At 39.5% G+C, this 22,620-nt stretch overlaps 1 protein-coding gene across 6 annotated transcripts in view; it reads left to right on the forward strand.

Annotated features, from left to right (window-relative positions):
* WNK1 (WNK lysine deficient protein kinase 1) overlaps positions 1-22,620 on the forward strand; it is a 106,315-nt gene that overhangs the window by 51,513 nt on the left and 32,182 nt on the right. For 2 of the 6 annotated variants that reach the window (XM_035550711.2, XM_035550712.2), the window contains exons 5-11: positions 7,456-7,544; positions 8,926-9,145; positions 9,334-9,670; positions 10,745-10,932; positions 19,564-19,635; positions 20,209-20,358; positions 21,420-21,893. In XM_035550711.2, the coding sequence (XP_035406604.1) occupies positions 7,456-7,544; positions 8,926-9,145; positions 9,334-9,670; positions 10,745-10,932; positions 19,564-19,635; positions 20,209-20,358; positions 21,420-21,893 (1,530 nt within the window). Of the gene's footprint in view, positions 1-7,455; positions 7,545-8,925; positions 9,146-9,333; positions 9,671-10,744; positions 10,933-13,932; positions 14,191-15,944; positions 16,374-19,563; positions 19,636-20,208; positions 20,359-21,419; positions 21,894-22,620 lie in introns of all 6 variants that reach the window. The other 4 variants (XM_035550714.2, XM_035550715.2, XM_035550716.2 and 1 more) reach the window with 3 other exon arrangements.

Raw genomic sequence — 22,620 nt, forward strand, 5'->3', positions numbered from 1 at the left:
CAGTCAGGTTGTGGCAAGCAGGCCTGTATAAATACCGCATTGCCTCCACTGTCTTCATAACTGAGTGTGAAATCTGGACATACACGGTTATCTGTTGCAAGTTTGAAGACTGCTGATTTGGAGAAATTTAAGAATCATGGGACTTAGATTACTTGCATGCCAGTATGATGAGGGGAGAGGGGGGTGAATGTTGCATCTCCAGCTTCTGCAGACTGAAGACACTGGTTGAGCTATTTCAGTGGTGTAGAGCTTTCTTAAATAGTTGAGGGGAATTCTGGTCTGGCTGGTGGTAGATTAGGCAAGTTCAAAAGGTATCAGGTTCAAAATGTGCAGTCATTGCTTTTCTTCAGAACAGGGCAAAACTGTCCAAGACAATGGTCTAAGTAGAGGCTTGTGAGCTGACTAGCTCATTGAAAGCCTTCATCTGCTTCTATTGCTTGTACTGCAGTACTACTGTTTACTCTGTTAGGATACTGATCTTGTGCAGAGCTTATTCTGCAGGATTTACTGATTTCATTCCTGACAGAATTATCAATTGTCCAGAATTAATTACTATGGAAATACTGAAATCAGAGAAGCTCAGTTTTCACTTCTGCTAAATGTGCTGCATCATTTTAATTTTTTCTGAACTCTACTGTATCTTGTTCTTTTTAACAAGAACAATAAAATGCAGCTTCTGTAGGCAACCTGTATCTCTTCTGAACTGACTAAATGCTGAGTGAGGTCTTTTCATAATAGATAGGCAGGTATTCAGTTGAACTGGGATGAGAATTATGATATAGATGTACTCTGTGTGAGATAAGGAAAGAAGTCTGAAAGATTGTTTCTAGATGATAGAACAGTATTGGGATGAGGGATTAGATGTGGAAAAGGGGGTGAAATAGTTAAACTTGTAGGTTTTGAGGGCTGGGTGAGTAACTAATAGCCAGTGGTGACCTTTAGAAGATCATAGGGTAAAGCAATTTAAATGCCATATATACCGTTGCCTGAGGGCTTCTGTGAGACTATGGGAAGGAGGTAGGATCCTTGGCTTGTTTTCCATTGGAATCATATGCTCTGTCAAGTTTCCTTGAATTAATGGGTTGTGGCAGCCTGGATCTGGCTCAAACTAGCATGGTAACAACTTAGCTAAAAAGAAAATATAGAGACTTTTAATTACTTTGTTTTTGAGATTTGACTTTGCTGCTGATTCTATTAGCCTCTGGACTGCAGAGTTTGAACATTTTGTTTGAGAAGATTAATCAGTTACGGTAGAATTCCTCTCAAACTCTGCAGTTAAAGTACTTTTGCAAAGAGCCAAGCAAACATTGTGGTTAGACTGGGACAGGTACACTGTGTGCATATTAAAAGCTGAAACACTTCAAATATTCTTCACATCTCATGTGGTGCACCCCAGAAAAGTGCAGCCTTAATGTGTTGAATGTTAGGTGCTGATCCTGGGAAGTAGGTTGGCTTTGACTGTACAAAACCCGCTGTCATTGGGTTTGAGTGCCACTGTAACAATGACAAACAAATTATAAACACTGGCAAGTGAAATTCTGATGTGCTTTATTGAAGATAGCAGTAAGGACTGTTAAAACTGAGGGGATAATTAATAGTTGATGTGAGGGTGTAAGAGTCTAGCTAAGCAGTTGGAAGGCCACTCAACATAGTATCTTTTAGGACCTCTTTTCCCTTGATATCTCTAACATTTCACTGCAGTTGGTGGAGGGGATTTCTAAAATGCCCAGTGAAGGATGAAAAGGTGTTGCTTTGCAACATTGGTGTTGTGTGGTATAACAATATTGGTATAACTTTGGTATACTTGGGGAACTAAGTCTGCTGTTTTGTGGGTTGAGAAGTGCTCTTGATGAACTGTTATTACGTTCAATTTTAAATTATCCTCACTAGCTATCAAAATGTGTTTGTTCACTTCGCACTTTAAAGCTGTGTATGTGAGCTTTCTTACCATTGCTGCTATTGTCCTTCCAAAAAAAGCCTGGAAGCTGTGAACAACTGATTTTATTAGAAAGCAAGCTCTGCAATAGCTGTTTGAAACTAGATACCAGGGGAAGAAAAAAACAACAGACTTCATGTTGGGTTTGGAACAGAGCAAGAGGCGTTGGGAAATATAACTCCAGATTATATTCTTGCACGTGATATAAAAGAAGCAACAACACAGCCTTCTAAATTTGTCCAGCAGTTTGAGAATCTCCTTAAATACCTATTCCCTTACGTTAAGCACCTAGTAAAAGAAAAGCAGATGATGGTAGCAATGGTAGCAAACGTAATTGTTAGGGAAGAGGGAGACGGGCTATACTGTGTTATCCTAGTGCAAGTTTTTGTTCTTCTGGGATTAAATTGAAGTTATCAGCTGTAAGTATACTTATGTAGCTCTGTGGAAAGAAGAGGAGAAACAGCAGTTGCCTTCCCTTCTAGCAAAAAATTAGTGCCAGCAACCTTGGGTCAGAGCAACATACTGACTGATCCGTTCCCTTCAGTTCAGAAGTGTACGTCTGCCAAAGCCAGCGTGGAGCTGGGTGATGTTCCTCCTGCAGCTGTAAACTATGGCAGAAAGCTTGGGTGGAGAATAGGAGAGCAGCCAGCCGGGGAGGCGGGGACATGCAGGAAGTAAAGGCTCCCTGTGCTGCCTCCTCTTCCTCCTCCTTGCAGCTAGCTGGGCAGGCAGGAAAGGACAAGCTTACCTCTTGCTTATACTCATTCTTTCTATTCAGAATTTGAGTGGCAAAAGCAGATATTGAGCTTGAATCTCTGCAGCCTCATGTACTGGACTTGGGAAAGTACAAAGGGTATCAAACAGAAAACAATGCTTCCTTCTAACTTTGATGTCTGCTTTCCCTCCGCTGTGCGTTAAGTCCACAGCCGAACGGATTCCCATCGGAAATTAACACCCAGCTAACTCTTTGGTGTGTGCATCTCTTTTCCTGATGGATTTTACAAAAAGAGAGATCTGTCCCGTATTTGTAATTGTTAATTCCCACTGTTGTTGCTGTTCTCACAAGGATTGCACTAAAGAGGTAGGTGAGAGTGTCAACTCCAGAATAATTGTGTGTAGCTGCAGTAAAGGATTTGGGGGGTGGTGAATCAGAATTCTCAACAAATCTGAACTGCTTTGCATGGAATGATTCCTCAGCTTTTAAACTCGATGATACTTTTTCTGCAACTTCCTAATGTACATTAAAATCCTGAACAGCAAAGCTAGAACACTTGTTGCTCCTGCTATTTCCAAGCTGTGTTGCTATTTTTCATCTTTTTTTTTAAATTAGGATTGCTGAGGTCACATGATGCTTTTTCTTTTTTTTTTGTATAATAAGTTATACAGCACTGATTGTATCTTCTCTTATGATATTTTCAGTATCTTTTGAATTACAATGAGATGTTAAACCACTGATTCAGTTATTTGGTGAGCACTGGTGCAAAATACCATGTTTCTAGGCAAAAATTGTGAAGAGGAGTTATTGTGTTTAAAATATTTTGAAAATACGGAATTTTTAATAGTAACAGATCTTGCTTTTAGTGGATCATATAACTATACAAATGTGGATGTTACAATTTCGGAATTCAATTTTTTTACCTGATTAAATCTGATAAAATCACAAAATTTATCATATCTAAGTTAAGTGAAACGTGAAATTTCCTGTGCTTAAAATGAAGACTAAGATAAGTGTTAGTAAATACCCAGCTTTGCATCGGTTGCACCTTGTGCTACTTTACATATGTGCCCATATTTTAAAGTTTTGGATGGCTTTTCAAAATGTAAAAATTAGTGAGTTTACTCAAAGTTTGCACTGCTTTCAAGGGAAGCGATTCTGCCCTTGTTAGCTATAGCCCTAGTGCTCCTTTTGTAAGCCTCAGAGTTTGTGCCACAATGTAGTGAACCTGGCTGAGTTTGTTTCAAGTCTGATAAATGCAGTGATCTGGTTTGTTATGCAGCTGTATAAAGGTTTGTGCCAGCAAGAGGGGGGGAAATGACATGGGTGTGGAAAAGGGCAATGGAGAACAGGAGACTGCTGCCTTCAGTACCAGTGCCAGTTTATGCTGTTGTAGATAATAGCTTGGGAAAATGTTTATGATTTCATGTGTGCCTGTTATACCTACCTGCACTTTTATTTTCCTTTGCAAGAGCTCTTCCTTTCATTTCCTTAGCAAATTATTAAGACAAAAAAAAAGCTAGTAGGATTTGGGTATTTAGCTCTGATTAATGGGATAAATAGATTAAAAAAAAAAAATTGGATTGTGTGTTTTTTCTAAGCAGTTTGGAGACTGGGGAGAGAATGAGGAGAAGTGTGTAAGAACGTGACAGTCTTGCAGTAAGTGTGAAGTGTTGAAACCAGGAACACTGAGTTGCTTAGTACGTACTTCAGCGCCTTTGTGTTTGGAATCTAATGAAAGTATGCTTGGCTGCCCAGCTCCTGAGCTTTTAAGGACACATCAAGGTTATTTGAATTGCAGGGCTCCCCTTTGTTTTCTCTGTGATGGTGTGATGAAGCTGTAAAAGCATCTCTGGGTTGATGTATTGATTATCATTAATACTATCTTCTGTCTTGTGTTGTGAAGTAGTTTGACATTTGCAACACTTGGAGGGGAATTTTTTCTTAAGGCTGATGCTACTTAAACAGCCTAAACTTTAACATAAGGGATGCTTGGCCAGCACTAGAGTTCAGCAATTTTGTGGAAGAAGCTAAGAAAGGTGCTTGAATACCTAGTCCTGTATTGGTTTTAGGCCCTAGTCTGAAGGTCTCCCAGATTTTCTGAGTAACAGGAATGTGGAAGGTGTGGTGGAAGAGTCTTGGAGGGGTTTTCTTAACTGAACTACTGTTTTGGAACTCACAAAAAGGAATAATCCAAAATGGCCTTTATGGAAGGTCCCAAACACTTTGCACAAGTATTTAACTTCTTTCAGAATAGAGATACACATAGTATCAGACTGAATCACAGATTTTATTTTTTTCCCCCTGGCATTGTGCAAGAGCAGAGCTTGTAGTCAAATGGGCAACAAGAAGGCTCACATTCTGGTTTCTTTAAGTTAATAATGTTGTTGTACCAGTTGTCTTGTATTCATCTTAGTTTTCAGTTTTTCTGACATGAGATCATGTCACAGATCTGACACCTTCCTTTTACTGCCACAGTATAAATGAACATACATGTGGGCTGCTGGTATGGCTGGAACTTGGGCTATTTAGAAGTATTGAATGTGGTAAATTTTAGGTGACTTCTCTGGCAAATTTAGATATAAATCTATTCAACAAGCACACAAATAACTATTGCACAGACTATGCCTGCCTATATGTGCATGTTGGTGAGCATTTTGATCTATCTTGTACACATATGAACGTGAGCAGCTGGGACCATTTTAAACTTGGCCATGGTTAAAGGTGGATGTCTCTGACTCATCATTGCTGTATGAGCAGAGACAAATGCAATGGGTACTTGATGCAAGTAGTAAATGCAAAACCAAGTTTTATGAATCTCTTAGAGTGCATTGCTCTGTGACATGTAGCTGGAGACTTATGATGTGACCTGGTTACAGTATTAAAATTTGCTCGGGCAATCTTTGCTGTGGTGTCTTACCAGCTGAGGCACTGATCTTCAAAAGTTTGATGTTCACTGAAACTTTTAAGAATTAATTTAATGTTCACTGACAGGCTGTATTTCAGGGCTTACTCTTGTCACAATATACTCTTCAGTTCTATGAATCTCAATTGCTAAAATTTCGTAGGAGCAAATCTTAGAGCAAAGAAATAGAAAATCCAGAATGCTGTTCTAACAGGAAGTTTTTAAGTGAAAGATCTGCGTCTTTCTGTAGTTCTTGTCCTTTCTTTTAAATTCCAGATGTGATCACAACACCTTTGTACAACATCATGGCAAATGCTACTGTTCAGTGAAGGACTGGGTGCTTGTGCACCTCCAGTCTTGCATTTGCATCTGTTAAAGTTCACTATGCCCTCTCCTGGAAGAGTGTGGTAGAGAGTATCTTAGGTAGTGAGCATATTGAATTCAGTGTAACGCAATGCTTGGCCAAGAAAAATGGTATCTGAACGTAGATGAAAATTACTAAGAAAAACAGTATCTGAATGTAGATTAAAATTACTGTCATATTAAGTCCACGTTCCCTTAAATGATGGTCTGCAGTTGCAAAGGCTGTGATTCAGAGACTTGACCCTTTCCATTTCAAGGCTTCCTCGCTACTGACAATAGAAGAATGGTGAGAGGGGTATCTAGTGGTATGCTGAGATAAATACTTCCTTGTTAGGACACAGATCATGCTGCTTGTATTACTGCTTCATGTGTATCTGTACTTTACACTCTGTGGTTTTTCGCTTGTTGAGTTGCAATTCGCCAGTGACACAGGGTCAGATGTGTCCCATGTAGGTGGTAGGTAGTAACTGAAGGCTCGTAACATGTAGTATTGTGTGCCAAGTTATACTGATTTCAGGATTGTTTGGTTTGAAAGTTTGGGCACTTCAGATAACAGCATTTAAACAAGATGGCTCCATCCTCTCTTGTGTCCTAAAATACAGTATTTGAAGCTAAAGGCTGAATCAGGTAAAATTGAGTGCCAAATTTTGCTGTGTTGGACAACTGACCTCCTGAAATAGAGCTTTTGGACATGATTAAATGATGGAGTTTGGCTTTCTGTGCCTGCAGTGCTTGCAGAATACCCAACTGAGCATATCTTACGGTTTATTTACTTGACTGAAATGAGTAGTTGACTGAAGTTAAATTTTGTTTCCCTCTGTCCCCCCCCCCCCCCCCCCCCAATGGCTTTAACATGTATTGGAGAAAGAATTGTCATGTGTTGTTGAAGTGCAATTGGAAAGGTGCATATTGTTAACTTTCCTGAACTCAGCAGTAATCATACAAGAGTACGGTTGGAGATTAGTAGATCTAGGAAGAGCTAAGGTACAAGAAAGTCTTTTTTTATTTTTTAAACACTGACCAAGTTATTTAATGATTCAGTCAGATCATTCTGGGCTAATGTTTTTCCCCTAAAATCACTCTGCCAAAATTAGTTCATATAATGGCATGTTGGAAACATTCTGGGAAGCAGCAGAATCCTTTGAAGACTGTTAAGTTAATCATGTGGGTTTGTGCATTAGCGTTATGTAGGAAACATTTCCATTCCCAGTCTAGTATGTTTATTCTTCCCTAACCATCATGCCTTCTGTAGAAACTAAATGGTATGCTTAACATAACTTGGCACCTAACTGCCAATACCTACTGTAATGGAGGTCTAATTAAGAAATGGGGAAAAAAATCCATGTTTGAAAAACTCACTAGCAAATAGATGAACAGTAAGATTGGGGGCAGATTTCTTGGTAATTTCCACTAGTGGGCAATTTGGGCCAGTTACCTATTGAATAAAAATAGTTGGTTTGTATGTGAACTTTTGCACAATTGAGAGTTAAATCAAGTGGGCCTTTCAGCTCTTTTGTTGTTACTTGTATGTTCCAGGGTGTCAAGCCAGCCAGCTTTGATAAAGTAGCAATCCCTGAAGTGAAGGAGATTATTGAGGGATGCATTCGGCAAAACAAAGGCGAAAGGTAAGTTTTCTTTCTAGATAGAGGTATTACTGTTGACTCTGTAACTGTGATAATACCAGATACAGTTAGTTGTTGGGGTCTGATGGAAGTTAGGAAGCTATTATTACTTCTGCAGGATCTATTCTCTCGCAGCTTCTTATTTAACACTTGCTTTACAGCCTTAATGCCAGGAAAAGTGCAAAAGCTATAGTAACCATCCAAGTCATTTTACTCAAATTCTACTGATCCTTTAAAGCTTTGACCTCATCAGTAAAATAGTGTATGACAGTCTTTCCACTTTACCAGGTAATAATGATTTTATTTGGTTGGTTCCTCATTCCATAGTCCTGTTTTTTGTTGTCCCTTTGATTCTGTAGACATTTATGGCTGATTATTTTGAGGGCTCTTTATTTTATAAGTTCTTCCTGCTCATTTTCATTCAAATTTTCTGCAAGATGACATCTACTTGAAGTGATTAGCTTATACCATTACAGAAAACCTGTAGCTGCTCTAATGGCTTATTTGTGGGTTTTGTTTCACTTTCCACATTTACATAGTTGTTGCTTACTGGGTGTTGAGTTTAAGAATGCTTCAGCGTTCTGTCCATCTATAGCTTCCCACTATCCTGTTTGGAGCCTGTTTTGTCAGTTTATGGATATAGATTAATTTCATTCTATTTGTTCTTGAAGTTTTACATCTGATGGTTTTGCTGTGTATTTTTAATTTCTATTCATAAAACAACAGCTTAAAAGCTGTTTAAAATAATTACGTCTTTTTTCCATTCTGAGTTAATTTTGTGGCTGCATGTCACTTCTTCCTTGCCATTTAGCTTAAACAATTAGCTTTTTGACTACTGCTGTTACGCTATGTATATAAGAACATAATTGACCTTTGGTACCTTCTGGACAAAGGTATTTGTGCCAAATGATACAAGTCGAAGTGGTTCAAGATAGTACAGAATATGAAAGAAATCATGTGGTGCTTAGCTAATTCTCATTGAATTAGCTAGATGAGACTTCTGACAATATCATGAAATAGACTGAAATATATATTTAATTATTACTGATCCGATTTGGGGACTATGGGTTGTGTTAGATCTTAACCTTCAGTAAAACCAAACTGTTTCTTCTTTAATTAATACATAGCCTATTCAGTTCTGTTGATGTAAAATCTGTGGGCATTTCTGTTGACCAATGTATAGCTTTACTGCATCTGTACTGTATTTCTCCATCATGATTTTATATAGAAATCTGAATGGTAAGCTGTCAAATTAATGGGAGGATTAATGGGAGGAAGCATGAAATGTAGACAAATTTAGCAGATCACCAGGCAAAGACATTCCTTAATAATTTATGAAAACCTAATAACTGTGTGCTTTCTACATTCTTTCCCAATATGTTAGATATGCTATTAAGGACCTTTTGAATCATGCTTTCTTCCAAGAAGAGACTGGAGTACGGGTAGAACTAGCAGAGGAAGATGATGGAGAAAAAATTGCCATTAAACTCTGGCTGCGAATTGAAGACATCAAAAAACTTAAGGGCAAATATAAAGATAATGAGGCAATAGAGTTTTCCTTTGACTTGGAGAGAGATGTCCCAGAGGATGTAGCACAGGAAATGGTAAGTGGTGGTGGTGTTACAAAACATTGAAGGATCAGCCTCTGCATTTACTGTTAATGTCTAGAAATAAAACTACTTCAGAAGTTTGTGACTGAGAAGTTAGTGCAAGAGAGTGATAGCTTATGTTGTAGTACCGCAACAGTGGCTGTCTATGACAGTCTGAATTCTGTGAATATATCCTCCTTCAGGTGGAATCTGGCTATGTCTGTGAAGGGGATCACAAGACAATGGCGAAAGCTATCAAGGACAGGGTATCTTTGATTAAGCGAAAGCGAGAACAGCGTCAGTTGGTGCGAGAAGAACAGGAGAAGAAGCTTCAGGAAGAAGGTAGTCAGAAGCAGCAGCTGGAGCAACAGCAACCCTCAAGTGCTTCCCATGCAGGGTCAAAGCATCCTGTATCTGTCAGTGGTACTACTCCTGTCCCCACTACTTCAGCATCAGTTTCTACACAAGTGGAGCCTGAAGAACCAGAAGCTGATCAACACCAACAACTTCAGTTCCAGCAACCCAGTATATCCATTCTTTGTAAGTGTGTCAGTTGATTTATTTAGGAACTCTTGCACTTACACTATTTCCCCCACCATTAGAGAGTCTTGAACTTCTGGTGGATATAGCACTAATTATCTTAAGATGTTGCTGTCTGCTGAAGAAAATAAGGCCAATGGAACGCACACCAAAAGAAGATGCATTCATGTGCCTTAGCTGAGCCAAGTCAACTGTGTAATTTGCAGTTCAGTCTTAACACAAAATAATTTTCCTTTGTTATAAGTTAATAAGCTAAGCAAACTCAGGCACCTGAAGTATGAACGCATGTTCTAGTTCTTGGTGCCCTCCTGCAGGGACAATATATTCTTGTCATGCAGAAGGTTGCGTACTTTTGCACTAATGCAGTTAGATGTATTAGAAATACTTCTACGAATTGTCACTAACTTTTGTTTAAGGTGATAATTAGATTGTTGCAAGCAGTTCAGATCAGAACTTAGTTTCTGGAAAGGTTTCATTTCCTGTCCTACATACTAAAGATGAACAGATGAGGAAAAGTTGGGAGTGTTGTCTGGCATCCCAACATTTGAATAACTACCTGAATTATGATATTAGATAAGTTCCATATTAGAGTGGTGAAATTATCAAATTGCTATCTGCCCTAAGGAAGTAGAGATTTTAAGTTCTCTATTATACCTACTTCAGGTGCATCTACCAGCCAGCACAACCAACCTGTTTATTACTTTTACTTATTTTTATATAGAAGTATAAAAACAAAACTGAAAGATCATTCATGACAAATGGAATTAAAATTTTTATTTCTCGTTCAGTGTTTAATAGGGAGCATAATTTACTTTTAAGTATCTTTCCAAAGAACTCCTGAAATTACTGATTTTTCAGAGGTTAGGGGAAGGCATACTGGTAAGGAGTTACTATATTGAGAAAGAAAAAAAAAACTCAGTTTTTCTACCAACATAAATTTTAGCAGAGGTAAAATGCTTATAAAGTCTATGTGACATGAAACAAATGCAATCTAGTATTCTATTATAATACGTTCAAGTTATGAAACAAGACTGCAGTTATTGAAACGCAGATTTTTGTCTTTAATTTCTGCAGCTGACGGGACAGTTGACAGTGGCCAAGGGTCATCTGTTTATACTGAATCTTGTGTGAGCAGTCAACAGACTGTGTCTTATGGTTCCCAACATGACCAGCCAATCTCAACAGCTGCAGTCCAGGGGTACGCAGCTTCAGTTGGCCAAGTGCAGTCACAACAGCATGGAGGATATCAGCCACCTGCAGTGGTAAGCCAGAACTTACAGTATCACAAATGCATGGAAATATTTGGTGCTGGTTTTTTCATTCTTTTTAAAGGTGAGAGGAAAGTCTGTCAGGCAGTCTTCCATGTATGTTTTGTTTTGCATGCAATACAAATTCTGTATGGGAGCAGTTAATGGCCTGTTTTTATAAGGTGACCGAGTCTAGTTAAATAAAATACAAGGGTATATTTGTCTTTAAAGCTTTTTTTTAAAAAAAAAAAAAAAAAAAAAAAGCTTTGGGGTTGAGATTTTAATGGATGTAAATAACATTCCTAGTACAAGACTGAAAATAAGCACTAAATCTCACCTGAGAAGGTGTTTTGTGTGTATATGAAGTTACCGGGGTTAAAGTTAAGCTGTTACTTTGATTTGAAGGAGGGGCTAGAACAGAGCTGTTGTTTAAATATGAAATTACTATGTATGTTCTGTGAGACTTTGATTACAGATTCTGAAGGTAAGATCTTTTTAACTGTTATAGAATGCTGCATGTGAGAACTCCAGACTGAAAAGACCCCACGCCCTTGTTCCCAATTTTATTTCTAGCTTGCGTTGATTTGCTCATCAGTTGCCATGCATATTCCTTTACCCTGGAAAGTCTGCACTGGGCACAAATACTTTTCCTACTATGTTCATTTGTGTTGCCCTTTTATTTTGGTATGTTTTTCCCTTGGTATGTTTTAGGTAAGAGTATGAGACCATGCAGAAGTCTATTCCAACTCTGGAGTAGAACTTCTGCTACTGTTACATTGTCTTCAGTGGTTCCCTTGTCCTTTTTTTTTTTTTTTTTTTTAAAGAATCAAAACCTGAGGCAGTGACATTTTGTTATTATGTGGTAATACCATGCAGGGAGATGATGCGATACGTTAGACTTGAGGGTCCTCACTTTTTTGGTACTTGTGCTTGCGGACTCGATTACAGAATCATTGGTGTTCATACCTTTTTGGAAAACATCCTGGTTTCAGTCAGAGCCTGAAGCTGTGTGGTACTGCTAGTCCCTGAGCAAATGAGTTTTCAAGCCCTCTAAATAAGCTCTTGCTCTGGATAAGACATATTTTGGTGTGCGAGCATATCTTGGACCAGAAGCCATTTCACTGCCTTGGGATGGCTAGCTTCCAGCTTGAAAGACCATAATCTTTTGAGAGGGATGGGAAAACAAGCACATAACAGATGTAAAGTCAAGCTGCTTAGTTCACTCCTAAAATGTGCTCATGCTCTATGGTGATGACCGCGGTACCAGAAGGTTGACAGAACGGAGTAGAACACTGCAAGAACTACTAACAGTTTGTTGGGAAGACAGGATGACAAGTCAAAATGATATTGACAACTGGAGAAATGATCCTAAAAAGAAATAGAATGCAGTTCAATCAGGACAAGAGCAAGGTTCATGCCTAAACAGGAATAATCTGCTACACAAGTACAGGATGAGCAACAACCAACTAGGCAGCAATTCTGCCAAAAAAAAAAAAAAAAAGTCAGGGATTATATTGGACCACAAGCTGGACATGGTCAAAAACATCATGCTGTTGTGAAAAAGGCAAACATCATGTTATGTGAAGTAGTTCTGTTGCTCTTGGCCTTTGGTAAGTCTATTCTGGACACCCTGCCTGATGAAGAAAGTTGAGGGTAAATTGGGAGAGAATTCAGAGGAGAGTGACAAAAAAAAACACAACTAGGAATACGCAAAACAGGGTTTATGTGAGAAGACTGAAAGAGTTAAGTTGAGTCTATGGAAGATGAGCTTGAGGAGAGAGAAAGCTCTCCATAAGAAAGCTCTTCCATAACACAAGAAGAGGCTAATCAGATCACAACACTGTTGTCAAATACAACAACAACAAAAAAAGCTTAAATAGGAGCAAGGAATTATTGGTTGGAAAAGGTTTTTTTTCTAACCAGCAAAGACGTACTGTAGAGGTTTCTGAACAGGCTAGATAAATTAGTCAGGAATTACATGTATAACTAGTACTGACTTGGAACAGGTGAAGATTAAGGGTAAAATATTTAATCCTTTGAGGTCCTGTATGCCTCTGTTCCAAAATCTTGAGCAGTCTAGCAAGATTTCTTGTATCAGAAATACTTAAAATCAGATCTCCACTAGAGATCTTGACTTTTTTTTTCGTGGAGTTCTGTATTTGATTTTAATTATCTTAAGAAATTACATCCATAGGAGGAGCACATATAATTAGAGAAGGAAATCTTGCAGTTGAAGGCTGTCTCTTTAAAACATAACCTTTCCATTCACCCTAAAAAAAAACCACACAAACAAATAGACAAAAGTCTAATTCTGATTCTTCCAGTTTGGTTGGATTTTGACCCTATGGCCTTCTGGATTGTGGCAATATTACAAAATCTTGGTGATTTTATTGGCCCACTGTGTGGAAAACACTAGTCTAAGACTAATTTTTCCTAAATTTTCCACATATTAAAACAACTTCTTCCACAACTCTTGCTGTAGAATATGTGATGTTAAAGTTTTTATGGTAACATTTTAGTTAATAAAGAGCCAACTGTAAACAGTTCACTTAATTCAGGGAGGTGCCCAAGCAGGGAGACTGGTGAGGTGATAAGTACAAACACACATCCACTCGCTAAACTAAGAATAAACGAAAGCTCATCAGTAACTTAGGGCTTTTTTATTTGTCAGACTCCCAAATGGAGTGAATACACAGTATGGACCACACTGATGGCCCCAGAGAAAACATTCTCTTTTCTTTTCTGCCTTCCACATGCCTCTTGTAAGGGTGCTAGGGAACTTTCCTCATTGTTCACTAACCTAAGGCAAACTTGAGTCCTCCTAGGGGTGCATATCCTGTTCCTGGTGTATGTTGGCATTCATTCAGCATTCTCATATCTTTTTGCACACATAGTAGTCAGTATTGGGCCTGTCATTGTGTGTCTGCATTTCTTTTCTATCTCATTAGAGTTTTTGCTAGTTTTGTTTTTATTTTTTTAAGCGTTCAATTCTTAACTTTTGTTTCCCTCCTTTAGCCTCAACGTGGTCGTAGCATGTCAGTTTGTGTCCCCCACCTTCCTGCTCTTCCCTCTATGTCCTGCATCCCTCTCAGTGCTCCTTGCACCCCACCACCAACGCTGTCTGCACCTCTTTCTCCTTTCTACCTTCGGACTGTCCCTGAAGAAACCTTTGCAGAAAAGCTTTCTAAAGCCCTGGAAAGTGTCCTGCCCATGCACTCTGCCTCTCCACGCAAGCATCGACGCTCCAGCCTGCCCTCCCTCTCTGTCAGTCCTGTATGTGTTACCATTTGCCTCCTGGCACAGTAAGATAAGTTATCATTAAATACATCCTAGGCTTCGGGCATTTTTAAAATGAAAAAATGAAAAGTTAATTTTTCATTCCTAATTACTGTGCTGCTAGATTGTTTTGTTTTTGTTTTCTTGAGAAGTGGTACACTTAAATAGTCAAACACTGATAACATTTTATTTTGTATTTTAGGATAGGATAGTAAAAATAAATGGAAATTATTCAGTTGTACCACAGAAGGTAAGGGGAAGACTAGTTCTTAGGCATTCAGTGTTAATTAAGCATTGCACAAACCAGCTTTTAAAGCTTAGTTGCTGTGGCTGGTTGTTCTAGAAGCTTTGGTTTGCTGAGGTAGTGTAGTGATAGTAGAAATTCAGAGTATTAATACTTTTGAGGACTTTTCTTTAAGTTTTAATTGGAGTTGACACTTTGGCTGGTGCTTGATGGAAAGAAGCCATACATACCCCCATGTGTTCCAAAAGGTCAGATGCAATATAGCTTGCAGGATAGGAGGTAGTCTGTTTTCAGTTTGGGGCTTTAATTTACATAAAATAAGCTCTGGAAAACTTTTGTTTGTAATTGAAGTATATGGAACTAATTTTCAAAGTGTAGGAAGAATTCTTCAAGAGTACAGGAGTAGGGACTGTCTCGTTAGTATTGGTCAATATGGAAATTTGCTGCTGCTTTTCTGTAAGATGGGAGGGGAAAAGAAACAGAACAATGTGGAAACAGCAATTTGAAAAAGTTTTAAGTAGCACCTGTATTAAAGATGATATATTTGCTGCTGACTTTAACAATTTTTTTTCCTTTAGGGTTGGTAATACCTTCTCTCAGTATACTGTAGGCAAAGATGAAAACAGGCAGCATTGCTAAATTGTTTAGTGTTCTTATATAGAACTCTCTCCAGTGAAATTTTCCCTATATTGTGTTGACTAACATAAGTCTAATCTGTAATAGCACATCATATGGAGTGGAATTGCTTGAGGACTTTGCTGTTATTAAACCTGTGAATGTCTTATTGTCCAGGAAAAAGTTGGTTTGTTTCAATGACTGATGATTTCTTATGTGAAAAAGTCTGATGCAAATGGATCAAAGTGATCAGAAGGGATGTTTGAATTTGGTAGAATCCAAAGATCATGCAGTTTTATAGTGGATTTTTTTTTGTTTTTTTCAGCTGTAGGCTGGAATGGTTCAATCTTATCTCATAAAAGGTCTGTCTTTAGCTCTCTGGATATCATACAGAGAACACTACTGACAGGACACTAGCACTGTGTTTTTTACATTAGATAATACTAAGATTTCACGTCATCTTTATCTTCTAAATGCAAACTAGAGGCTCTGCACTGTTGCTGCTATCAAACTCTGAATTTTTATATGCCCATATGGCAGCAATGTCAGGAGTTACATTGGATTTCAAGCAATGACCACAACGGATAGCCCACGACAATAAATCTCATTCCATTGTCATGAGCAAAGCTAGTTTCTTTTAGTGGATGATTGGAGTTGGACTGGAAAAGCAGCTTTAACACAAGCAAATGTTTCCATTTGTAGCTATGCCTGCCATGGATGTATTTAATGGATATTTACAACTCATCTAAGTTTCCTAAGTATTGTATGTTTTTGACCATGAATTGAATAGCCATTCTATAAAGTTACTTCACAGAACTGCCTCGTGAACTGTGCATGTTAATGTGCTTCACTTTTAATGTATGAATTACTTGTCTTGTTCATGTCAATACAGCCTCAGCATCCGCGTGGGGGAACACCAACGTTCCCAGATTCACAGATATTTTTCCCAACCGTTCATGAACGGCCGGTGTCTTTCTCACCACCACCTGTCTGCCCGCCGAAGGTGGCAGTTGCTCAGCGGCGCAAGAGCACTTCATTTTTGGAAGCCCAAACTTGCCACTTCCAGCCATTGCTGAAGACTGGCCAGAGTTTAGTTCCACCTGGTGGTAGTCCCACCAATTGGACACCAGAGGCATTGGTTATGCTGGGCACAACAGCTCATAGAGTCGCTGGAGAGCCTCTGCATGTGCAAGTTAATCCTGTGTTTGAGCCAGCTCCTGTACACAGTGACTATAGATCTGGACCAACGCCTCCAGAGGATGCTCACTACAGAATGCATCCAGAAGCTGTATATTTGGTGGGCATGCACTATCCATCACAGGTATCGGAGCAGTATGATCAAGTAGCTTATAACTCTCACGTGACTGAACAACATTTGAAGCAGGTCCCTGAGTCAAAGCATGTGCAGGGTGGTCCTCCACAAAGCTCTGGGTTTGACTATCAATCGGGGCAAGCATTCCTGGCAAGACATGTTCAGAACCTGAGGCTGGATTCTGGGATGAGTCCCCTTTCTCCATTATCCAGTGTTTCAGCTCCTCTGAGTGCAGATCCTGCTCAGATGACGTTCCATCAGGTATTTGTTCCGCACTCTGCCCCAGCTGTGCTCTCGCACAGCGGTGATGGCAGAACGAGCTGTGTCTTTGAGTTCCATGTGCACACACCGAGTTCTGCTCCAGCAGATGGGGCGATTTTAACCCAACGGGTCTACCGAAGTCGCCGGGGCTCTATGGAGACCAGTCAAGAGGAATCCACTCATGGCATAGGGTTGCATGGTCGGCTTCAGCCTGTGACAGAGGAGCAGTATAACTATCTTGGTCCTGAGTTAGCAGGTCCCGGAGGGGGCTCTGCCAGGCGGAGCTGGCCAGAAGGAAGCCCAGAGTACTCCAGTGATTCCTCACAGATGACTTCCTCTGACACTGGCGATTTCCAGTCTCCTCCCCCTACAGGGGGCTCATCTTCTGCTTTTGGTTCAGACTTCTCATTGCCCATTGTTCAGCTGCCTCAGAAGGTATTGCAAGAGTCGCAGCTCTTCATCTGCTTCCAACAGGGAGCCTCGACTCAGCAGGCCTTGTCCACCTCGCTTTCATCAGGACCACCTGCACTCTATCCTCAGGTTACAGGAGCAAACCCTTCCAGAATTTCTTTGCTTTTTATAAATCATACTTTGCACTTAAAGGGGAGCCATGCTCTTACACTTGCTCCATGTGGTTCTAATTCTTAGCATTCGTGGGGGTGACTTTACAAGATGTCAGTGGTGTACTAGGATTTCTTTAGCTGAACAGGTTGCAATTAAATAATGAGGCATCAGCAACCTCTCAGTCCGTGTTCAGCTTCGGGTGAAGTATTGGTAGGGCTTTTGTGTTAAGGGTAATGAGTGGTCAGTGTTTTTTGTTCTAGTTACTGTTTTGGAAAGAGAGAGCTTTAGTACCAAACTGGCTGTTAACCAATGGGTTTAATGAAATGCATCTTCCATGCAGTTTGAATCAGTACTGATAGTAAAATTTGCTTTGTATTTTGTTCCTGCTCTTCAGCTTTTGATGAGAATGTGTTATTTGAAGTTGAGCATTTGTATGAATAATATTTCAGTGGACAACAGCATGAAAAGGGTTAACTTGCTGACTGTTGAAAGCTGTGAAAGTTTTTCCTAGGCTTGGGGGAAGGAAGTGGGGAGAAAACGGAATGGAGTGCAGTATATATTACATGTACATGGATTTGGAAGTGCACTTCCAGGATCATTAAAGAAAGGAAACAAGCAGAGTAGTAAACTAGTGGTACAAATGACTGTTAATGTAGGTTTTGCTGCCTTATAAGCCTAGAATGTGGTGTCCTTTTGAAAAAGCAAAATTTGAGACCTGAAGCTTAGCTGGAGGTGTGTGTTTTATCAATATATGGTAAATGTCCTTGCAGTAGTGAGTGTAATATCCTTCAGTAATGTGTTTGTACACCATGGATGTGAGGAGTATGTGTATTGTGTCTGTGCTTCTATTCTGAAACTTTTCACAAGATTATTCTTTTTTTTGGTGAAAAGGGAAGATTTACTTTAAGCTTCTCTCTTGTTCCTTCTGTTGTTCTTGGAATTGAGGACTCTGACATTTCAGTTATTGCAGTATTATCAGTTTTGTGATTCCTCTAGATGAAAGAGGAGAATGTTTCTGGTTTATTGTGGTAAGATCTAGAGCTAAGTACTTAAGCCTTTCTGTATGGGATACAAAGGTGTTTTGTTAAAGCTGAAACAGCTTAATCACTAGTGTAATAGATAGTAACTTCTGTGCGTAGGAGAATTTGTGGATTGAAGCTTCTGTGCAAGGAGTTTGAAATTACTTTGGGATTGTTTCTCCATAAACAACTTGCTAAACTTCAGAAGATTAAAAATACACCTGGAAAACATAATAAGGAATCCAGATTGTTTTACAGAATATAAGTTCCAGGAGCTCTTATCTAATTCATTAAAAGATCAGAATCTAAAGACACAAACTGAGTCAATACAAACAGATATTATTGCAATGGGTTCTAGAATATATTTATATTATAGCCAATAAGGGCCTCAAAAAGCTTCTAAAACTACAAAGAAAAAAAATGGCTCTTTTCAATGGCAGCCATCTCTTCCCAAAGTTTTTATAATTAAAATAATGTATTTTTAATAAACTTTTTTCCCAATAAGCTTCTGCAAGCTGAATATTCAGAGGATTAAGACATTTTAGTAGATATTCCTGATATACCTATGCAACAGATGTTTCTTACAAAGGCAGTTCACCAAAGTGGTGCGTGCTTAGGGAACTTATCTGGAGGTCTCTAATTGTCTCCAGAATCTGATCAAAAAGGTCACTCACAAAAACAATGGTGAAAATTCATTCCATTTTCCTCTGCATCTTTCACATTCATTTGTATGCCACTCAGCCATTTTTTGTTGTTGCTTATTCATTCAAAATTCTGTCTTAGCTAGAACATGGACCTCCAGATTCTTCCAAATCTAATTCTTGGCTGGTAGTGAGTCTGGAAATGACTTTTGACTTGGATTTTGACATGCTTCTCAAAAAGAACAAATGACACATACATGTATTGAGTACTTTGTTATTGGTCTAGAAGTCCGTACATCTTTGATTTTTTTTCTTCTAGCCTTCTTTTATCCCCTCCCCTGCAACTGTATTCAGAACACAGGAAAAGGTAAACTTTAATGCCTCTATTTCCAGTTATCATACCTACCACGGCATCCTGATGTTAACACATCATCAGTGGAGGAAGAAGATGGTAGGCTGATCTGTCTCATATCGCGGGGCATCTGGGTTGCAAAGACTTTGTTGTCTTGGAAGACTTAAAATGGAGTTTGGTACTTTTCCAGATGGCACTACTTTGTTCTGGTTTTCATAGTGGAATTTGGCCAAATGAACTACTTGTCCAGAAAGAACAGCTAGAAACCTATTACAACCAGATCATTCCAGGCAGAAATGATTTTAACTGCCTGCTGCAGAAACCATATGTTTTTTTAAGCTGATTCTTTTTTTCCCCTCCAGACACAAGTGCAAGGCCAGTCAACTTCAAGTAGTGCATCGGTACCTTCTCAGCCTACCCAACACGCTCAGCAGGTATGATGGGTTTCTAAACCTGGAATTAAAATGTTTTCAGTGTAGGAACTTGATGACTCCTTAAGGAGCAGCCTTTCCCTGTCTACTCTTCAACTCATAGTTTTGGACAAGAAAAGAAGAATCCTCTAATTTTGTTTACTTTTTGAAATTTGTTTTTAGAATCATGTTAATGCTTCTTCTCATATGTCTGTCTACCCCAACTCCTAACTAAGCTTGCAGTGGAGGTGCCATGCAAGGAAGGGCACATCAGGATTTGCGATGGACTGTCTAGACAGACCTCATTCTGATGAGTTCTTCCAACTTGAAATAGTATCTTCTTAATTGTCTCTTTCCCTTTATAGAATCTGCATTCTTGTTTTCACTGAAACAAAAATCCTGTTGCAAGATTTGGTGCTGATAATGGAATTTTATTAGTAATACTAAGAAATGTTAAAGTTTAATTCACTCAGTATGTTCAGAAGAACCGTTAAGGTCACTTAGCGGGGAATAAAAGTTGAAATTTAAATAGATATAATTTTAAATCTTCCTTTTTTGGCCGTTAAGAATAGCTTCTGCCTCTCTTCCCTGCTACAGAATGCACAGCAGCCAGCCTCTTCTCAGCAACCTGGACAATACTTACCGCAGCAGCCATCAGTTTCTACTGGTGCCACTCCCCCACAAACTGTCTCTCAAACTCAAACTTCACAGGTTATGCCAATGCCTCAGGCAGCAGCTGGGACACAGGTAAGCAGTATTTTTCTTTCTAGCAGAAGATCTCTCTTCACAGCTGGCAAATTAAATATGCTGCTACTTTCACTTTTATCGTCTTCTCTTAATAGTTCCAAAACATTCATCCAGACAGCAGTGTTCTTGGTATACTACAACTGTTGGTTTGGCTGGAAAATATGTATTGGAAACTTTCTTTCACACATGGCAGTCATGAATAATTTGTTTGAGGGAGGGATAGCACTTCCATGCTCAAAGGTCTTTAAACTGTCAAAAATATCATGAGGCATATTGATGAATGGAGTACTATGAATACATTTTCAGGAACTTGTCATTTCTCTGCTTCCCATAGAATGTACATCTTCTGCACCATTGTGTGTGTAAAACACATGTTCACATACTTAGGTAGTGAACCATAAGGACTACCTTCTCCTCTCTTGTCATCTCTCTTACTCAGCTCTTCTCCTTTACTCCCTGGTCAAGAAGCTTCTGTTACTGAGTATTACTTCATTTTGGCTCATATCTCTATCTTGAACATGTGAGCCTTGATTTTGTTTTTAAAATTATTGTTTTGTTGCTTGTTCATCTAAACTGTCTCTCAAGTTGCATCATTTGCTGGCTTTAATTGACATATCCACTGCCATTCTCTGAATGCTGGCACAGTGGCTTTTCATTCTCCATTGCTTTAGTCCCCATACCCAAAGCTAAGAGATTTGTTGAAAGATTTGTGCTTCTTTCCTGTAAGAGGACAGGCTTGGCTCTGGGGACAGAGTTGAGGGGAATTGGATTCTGTTTATGCACAAGTCAGTGCTTCAGGGTATTCTAATGTTGCTCTTTCACCCTCTGTGGGTGTCTGTTTCAAGAGCTTGTGGAGTTCTTCAGGGGAAGTGTTGCGAAGTGAGGACCTTTTGGAACTCCAGACAACTTCCCAGCCACTCTGCCAACTGTGCTCCCCACCCACTTTAACAGAGTGCTGTAACTTGAATAATTCTTTCTTTGACTAATGCATAAAAATTCTGCTTTCTGCAACCCTGCTTAAAAAACAAAAAAATCTATCTCTATTTTCTTTACCTCCCCAGCTTCCTGTTTCCCAACCAGTGTCGATCATCCAAGGCGAGCCTCAATTACCTGTTGCAGCACCTTCTCTCCCTCAACCATCAGTTGCCCCATCAGTCCCTGTTGGCTCTCACTTTCTACCCATGGGACAGCCCTTGCCAACTTCCATGGTTCCCCAGTTCTCAGTCTCTCAGTTGCCCATAGCAGCTCCTCATGTGTCAGTGGCTCAGCCGGGTTTCCAGTCGCTGCCCATTTCAATGCCAGGTGGCATGAATCAGCCACTGCTCACGCTGGCAACATCTGCTGCGGCAACTGCTATCCCTGTAGGATCAACTGTTGTCCCTAGCCAGCTTCCCACACTGATGCAGCCTGTGGCTCAGTTGCCCAGCCAGGTTCTCCCGCAGCTCCTACAGCCGGCTGTCCAGTCCGTGGGATTGCCAGTCAGCATTGGACAAGCTGCTGAAGCTTCACTTCCTGCTGGAGATGCTCTTTACCAGGTATTGTTGCAAGCCAGCAGAGCTCTTCCCCACCCCTGCCCTCCACATTCACCTGCTCTAAGGTGCCAGCTCAGAACTGTGTGCCTTGGCCAACTCACTTCTCATAAGAGAGCCACTGAGCCACAAAGATGAATTCTGTTGTGTGGTCAAGGACATTTTTAAAGAGGAAAAAGTGTCCTCTAACACCCTAGTGTTTTGATTTTTTTTTTTTTTTTTTACATTTGGCAATGGAATTTGTCTAAAATGACAAACATAGTGCAGGACTTTGGACAACAACTGTGTAAAGGAGGATATCCAAGAGATCTGCCAACTTGAATAAAAAAAAGAGACCCAAAACATTGTGATTTAAATATAGGAGTCGTGTTTTGGAAAGAGAATCTGTGGCAGCATATTCAGCAATGTCAGTATTTCATACCAAGTCTGGGAAGGGGAAGGGAGGTGGGGAGGGGTCAACACTGATTTTCTAGAAATAAGTCAGGAGACATGGATCTTGAATACAAAGTAAGTACCTGATGCTAATCATGAAGTGCTAGACTGGTCGGCAAGGACTGCTTCAATCTACTTCGTGCAATCATTGTAAAAATGGCAATATGAATAGTGACAGAAATTGTGACTTGGCATGATTGTTCTTTTAGAACAAAGTTGTATAGAGCTACTGCTAGTCTTGAGAATCAGCAGCAGTTGCATAACATGGTCTAAGCAGTTCACACTAAAAATTCTTCAAACT

The sequence above is a fragment of the Cygnus atratus genome, chromosome 1 (genome assembly GCF_013377495.2).
Source record: "Cygnus atratus isolate AKBS03 ecotype Queensland, Australia chromosome 1, CAtr_DNAZoo_HiC_assembly, whole genome shotgun sequence".
In the NCBI taxonomy this organism is placed as follows: Eukaryota; Metazoa; Chordata; class Aves; order Anseriformes; family Anatidae; genus Cygnus; species Cygnus atratus.